We start from the raw sequence: 6,475 nt of genomic DNA, 5'->3' as shown, positions 1-6,475 counted from the left end.
AGCATGTGTTGGGAGAAGAGGGTAATGAGAAACCTCTATGTCCTTCTCTCAATTTTGCTGTGAACATAAAACTGCTCTAAAAAATAGTCTTAAAAAATAATACAGCATATTTGTAGAAAACACTCTCACATATGGTTTCTAACTATAGAAATGTTCTTAGTCTCTCATTATGCATACACATAAACAAATAACTGTAACACAATCACTAACCCTGCCCGATTTGGCTGCAGGCCACCCCTCCCGTTTTTTCTTTTACTAAAGTGGGTATGGTGTATTTAAATTGTTTTTTCCTCCAATTCTCCAAAGATGGATTTCCAGATTCAGAACTTTTTGCCTGCTATACATTGTAGTCACTAAGAGGCATAAATCAGTGGGATTTAAACTCCATTTCTGATCTAGCTTTGTGTTTTAGGATACACAATTTAGAGATGATAAGGACAATTATTCTTAGGTTACTAAGTTTATTCGTGATTTACTGTGTTTCCTGCACCTTGGGGTCTCCATAAAGGGCATTATAGAAATAGAACACTACTTTGAATATGGTGGCCAAACTAGTATTAAAAAAAAAAAAAAGCATGAGTACCATGAGAATTAATCCATGGTCTAATCTGTCTGAAATCACAAACTTCTCTCTGACATCATACAGGATAGCAGTATCTTTAGACCAATTAATCAGACTACAGGCATGGCTCAAGTATGCAAACACTGCCTACTTTGCAAGTATGTGCTTTGCATGTGCAAAGCCCTGAGTTGGAACCCCTGTTCTATCAAAAAACAAAAACAATCAGATCAGGTTGTTTGGTGCTGTAAGGAGCACCATTCTAATTGCTTCTGTTCTTTTTAGCTAATTTCTACCAAATTACTGATTAAATAATAATTTACTATGTAGCTATTTAAATAATAAGAACATGCAGACCAAAGAAAAGCAGGTATCACTTTGTATTTATTACATTTAACTTTTTCATATTACAGAATTTGACTCCAAAATAAGGTAATAAATGCATATTAAATTGTTAAGTTGCTTGCATTTTTATCTCCTAAAATTCTGACACAGCAACATTAAAGACACATGAAAAGGTTCAGTGCACTTTCAGTGGCTCACAATCATGAGACAAAGACAATGTTTATCTATAAAAAATGAGACAAGTAGCTCAATAGTTTAAAAAATTACTTGCATGAAGTAAAATAAAGGAAACATAAAATACTGCATTTTTACCACAATCTTTAGGTAGATGATGGAGAAATTTTTTAATAACGCTCTTCTGCAGAGCATATGCTGTACTTGGTAGGCTTGGCACATGAGCACTCAGTAACTGCTCAGCATCCTGCAGCTTCTTGAGCTGGACCCTAACTGGGGTCCACTTTCAAACCCATCTCCTCGGGAACTATTCTGATGGGAGCCTGACCCTTCTTCCTCCACCTGCCTGGCACAAAATGTACACAGCCGAGCAACCCTCCCAAATCTGTTAACCCAGATGTTTTGCCCCTTCACTTACAAAAGTATAGCTATGAAGAGAATGAGTCTATTTTCATACATCATTCTCCCTACTTTATGATTATACCCCTTATAATGCAAAAAAATGATGATGCCTGATTTAGAACTTAAAATAGTCAATGAGCTTAGGTAGACTATATACTGCTCTGAATTTCTTTAATATCTATTGTAAACATTCTACTGAACATTTAGTAGAAAACCCATTATCTTATTTTTTTTTTAGTGGGTTCAGAAAGAAAAGTGACACCATAGTCCCTTGGCAGACCCCAAATCACACTCCTAGCCCTAAAACTACCATTATACATCTACCACTAGACGGCTTTCTATGCCAAGCATGTCCTGTAACAACTGCTGTTGCCACTCATGATCACACCTTATACCAAGGCAGCAGAGAAACTGTGACCTTCTCCCAACAGCAGGCCATGTTCTTCCGAGGCATCTTACCCCCACAGCTCAACCTGTGACTCAGCCTCAGTGATCATGCAAGCATAGGGAAGAACACAAAAACAGGAGTGCCTCCTATGCCAAGAGCTCATTGCTTTGCAAAGTGAGAGCATTTCCTTTCTCTCTGTCAGAACAACAGGTTTAGGTGTATGAGTAGGAGAGGCTGCCACCAGGCAGAACGAAGAGGAGACTGATGAGGGAAGCCGCTGGTGTCCCCACACCCCCAGTCAGCACTTTCCCTCCATCATGACAATGCCGGGAACATGAAAATGAATCTGATCACCTGTCAAAAGGAGGGATCTATTATGTAGGAAATTCCAGTCACTTCTTGCTCTTTTAGCAAGGGTTTACCGCATGTTTTACAAGAGTAAAATTAGCAAGATGTTACATTTTTAAAATAAAGATTAAGGAAAAAAATACTGCTTTAGCTACAAATGACTAATGAAAGCCTTAGCATCTTTATCAACTATGATTGATGAATAATCCAAAACCAAAACACCTGACCTCGATGAGAAACAGTACCAATTAACTAGACTATTAACACAATGACTTAAAATTGTATTACCCGAATAGTCTCCATGGTGACATGTCAGAAAAAGTAAAATAATAAGTATTTTCCACAGTACCATAAGGTTGTATAAAATACTACTTGAGTTAATGTCTCAAGATTTTGGTCTAACTTTTTTTTTTGGCATAACCTCTTCTTTTACTGAAAATAATTCTGACCAGCCATGTAGGCACAACTCTAACATGAATATGATATATTTTACTGAAGAATTTGTATGGCATACGTATATGGTCAATGCTTCAACTACATCCATTGAGTACAAATGAAATCAAAGGCCAGGAAACACAGTTTTGCTATTTATATCATAGTCACAAATTTTAATTTGCCAAAAAGTCCTTAAATGGTAACAAATATTTATCATACCAAAAACTTCTTTATATTGGTTTGTTTTCATACTGTGCTCTTATGGGTTCTGTTTCTATATGATAACATTTTGTAAATGGCTCTGAGTTTTTAAAATAAGAATATAATGACTCGCTTTAAATTTTAAAATAAATGCAAATGGAAATCAGACAAATTCTATAGCCAAATTATCTGGAATTCTGTGTAGCAAGTTATCCACAGTAAAAAAAAAATATATCACAGACCAACTCTCCCAAATATCCAGCATACTCATGGATCCCCAGTGTGTGCTATGCCAACTTGGTTCAACACTGACCTAGGCAAAACATAACTGAAAGTATTAATTTACCTACCAACAAGCACACTGCATTCCAAAGTCAAATTTGAATTAGGTTTGGGATTATCAATTTAATGTCTTCTCTCCATTAATGCAGAGAACTGAGTCTTGGCTTTATTGAAATTTAGCTAGTGCTAGAGTAAACTTACTATAAAATTATTTATAACAAAATAAATATTTTCAGTCCCTCTACACTAAGTGATATATAAATCATTAGCATTTTATAACATTAGCTTAGGTCACTTTTTTGAGACCTAAACATACTGTACAATCCTGAGTAAAAGGTTAGGCATACAGTTTCCTGGGGATCTTTCTTGATCAGGAATCAAAAAGAAAACACAGAAACCATAATGTGTAATAATCCCCATTTTACATTAGAAGTACCATGAGTTCATACAAGTACCCAAAAATCCCCATTTTATATTAGAAGTACCATGAGTTCATACAAGTACCAAATAATCCCCATTTTACATTAGAAGTACCATGAGCATAGAAGTATGGTACATAGAAGTACCATGAGTTCTTTTTACTTTGGTAAGTAAGTTTACTTATGTAAACCATGTATCTTGATAGAGTAAAAGTAGACAGAGCTTCTGCTAGGCTCCCTCCATCACCTTTTGACACTGATATGATAAATAGTATGGAAGAGTAGAGCAGGAGGATCTGAACCACAGGGTTAGTGTATCAGCATGAACTCGGCAATGCAATAAGCAAGGGATGGATGGGAGCCGCTGACAGGCCAAAAGCCCTTCATTGCCTACAGTAAAACAAAAAGGAGAGAATATTTAATGCCAAAGAACTTCAGCACACATTTCTCCAAGAATATATGCAAATGGGTGGTAAGCACAGGAAAAGATGTTTAACATCATTAACCAATAGGGAAATACAAATCAAACTTCCAATTAGATATTACTTCACAGCCATTAGGATGGCTATTATTAAAAAAAAAACAAAGTAAGTGTTGATGAAGATGTGGAGAAACTAGAACCTTGTGTATTGCTTATGGGAATGTAAAATGGTATAACTGCTATGAAAAAGATATGGTAATTTCTCAAAAAAAGTCAAATTTGGAATTAACATATGATCCAGTAATTCCACTTCAGGTATATAACAAAAAGAACTACAAGTAGGGACATGAGTAAATATTTCTATACCCATGTTCATAGAATATTATTCATATCAGCCAAAAAATAGAAGTAATCCAAGTGCCCACTGACAGACAAACAATCAAAATGTGGTAATTCATACAGTGGAATAGTCAGACTTAAGGAGGAAAGGAATTCTGATACACGGTACAACATGGATCAATCATGAAGACATCATACTAAGTGAAAAGTGCCACATACCAAAGGATTTCAAATATTGTATGATTCCACTTATGTAAACTACCAAGTAGTCAAATTCGTGAACAAAAAAATAAGAATGGCGGTTGGCAGGGGCTGAGGGGGAAGGGGAAATGGAGAATTAGTGTTTGATGGGTACAGAGTTTCAGACAGGAAGGTAAGAAAGGTTCTAAAGACAGACCACGGTGATGGTTGCACAACAATGTCTGTGTACTTAATGTCACTGATATGCATTTAAAAATGGTTAATGTGATCAATTTTATTTTTCAATAAAAATTCCTTAATATAGTCTGAAAAACACACTTATCTGAAAAATACTCATAATAAGAAATATAGCTCTTAAGAAATCTGACACTTAAAAGATTTGATTTGTGTTCTGGTTGTGACAAAGTTCCTATAAACACAGAACTGCCTTTTCATAAGTCTTACGAACCTATAACGTCAATAACATGAAGTCTCAGTTTCTGCTGCAGCGGTTTTAGGGCAGAAGGCAAAGAAGCTTGAGATTCGGAGGTTTTTATATTTTGCTTCACATCATTTGCAAAAGATAACCAGAGTTTTCCAAAGTCTTCAGTTGAGATTTTTAATGGTCTGAAAATAATTTTTAAAATTAGATTTATGTCCATAAGAATAAAATGATGTAAACAAATGTATTTTAAATGACTCATGGAGATAAAATATCACTGTAAACCTGGGTGACACAAATTTATGTTTTTAAACCAAATATGGTTAGATTGCTCAGTGTCATCCTCCAACCTGATGAAAATACTAAAAGCAGAAGATACTGAATTGCAAATGTCATTTCTATAAATCACTCAGTTTTCTCTCTTTCAAGGTATTAGTCATTCCAATAAGACTGTACCAAGTAATTTCATGAATCATTTAAATATAATTTAAAATCTTTCTATCATGTGTATTTGGATTTGGGAATAAGGTATTCTATCAACATTCTGTCAAACAGAATGAATCCAAACACCCAACACCTTAAATAAATTAAACCAAGAGAAAGAATTTTAACAAACATATTATTTAAATAGCTATGAAGCTGGGCATGGTGGTACACACCTGTAATCTCACCTCTCAGGAGGCTGAGGCAGGAGAATCACCAGTTTGAGGCCAGCCTGAGGTACAGCATAGTAATTTCTAGGCCAGCCTGGGCTATCTAGTGAGGACTTGTCTCACAAAAAAAAAAAAAAGAAAAATGAGCCTAAAGATCAATAGTTAGCATGGGAAATATCTGGAGGGTGAGATTATAGGCACCTTTCATATTCTATTTATATTTTTCTATAGCATTTGAATTTTATGATGAGTATGCACTGATTCTATAATCAAGAAAAATACATTTTTAAAGACACAAAGAATTTTATTAATATACACAAACAACTATTTGTGTTATACATCTTATTCTTCTTTAGGTTACTAATTCTTACCATGGGATGCACACTCACAGTCACAGAACATCAGACTTTTTAAGGTTGGATTTTATCTTCTATAGCATGGACAAAAACACTCTGACAGATTGATAGACATGTTTTTACTAAAAGACTTTACAGAGTGGACAAAAATTACAGTTGTGTAACATATGTAGATGTGTGGAGGTTAAAAAAAATTGTACAAAATATTCATTTTGCATTCTTGGTTCAGGTAGCCTTCATTTTAAAACTGTTCAAATACAATATGATACTCTTTTAAAACTAAATGAGAGGAGAAAAATAAAGAAATTGTTTTCAATTATTTTGGTAACACTGCATAGTGCCTAATATAAAGGCTAAAAATACTGTATGTTTTAAAAGTTTAATAACTTATTTATTGTATAGTTAATAAAGTTCAATAATTTTCTTACAGATCTCAAATGCTTAATAAGCAGATTTTATGAAAAAATAAATCAAATGAATAAAATGCAAATAAGAGCAACTTTAAAAGCTTAAAGTCATGTAAAATCTTTG

At 34.3% G+C, this 6,475-nt stretch overlaps 1 protein-coding gene across 2 annotated transcripts in view; it reads right to left on the bottom strand.

The window, feature by feature from the left end:
* Positions 1–924: 924 nt before the first annotated feature.
* Ap4e1 (adaptor related protein complex 4 subunit epsilon 1) overlaps positions 925–6,475 on the bottom strand; it is a 64,416-nt gene continuing 58,865 nt past the window's right edge. For both annotated transcript variants that reach the window (XM_020184826.2, XM_074065939.1), the window contains exons 20-21: positions 4,963–5,120; positions 925–3,943 (exon numbers count right to left, since the gene is read on the bottom strand). In XM_020184826.2, the coding sequence (XP_020040415.2) occupies positions 3,783–3,943; positions 4,963–5,120 (319 nt within the window). In that variant the 3' untranslated portion in view covers positions 925–3,782. The remainder of the gene's footprint in view (positions 3,944–4,962; positions 5,121–6,475) is intronic.

This window comes from Castor canadensis, chromosome 2 (genome assembly GCF_047511655.1).
Source record: "Castor canadensis chromosome 2, mCasCan1.hap1v2, whole genome shotgun sequence".
In the NCBI taxonomy this organism is placed as follows: domain Eukaryota; kingdom Metazoa; phylum Chordata; class Mammalia; order Rodentia; family Castoridae; genus Castor; species Castor canadensis.
The sequence above is the reverse complement of the archived record's forward strand: the minus strand, read 5'-3'. Positions and strand labels throughout refer to the sequence as shown.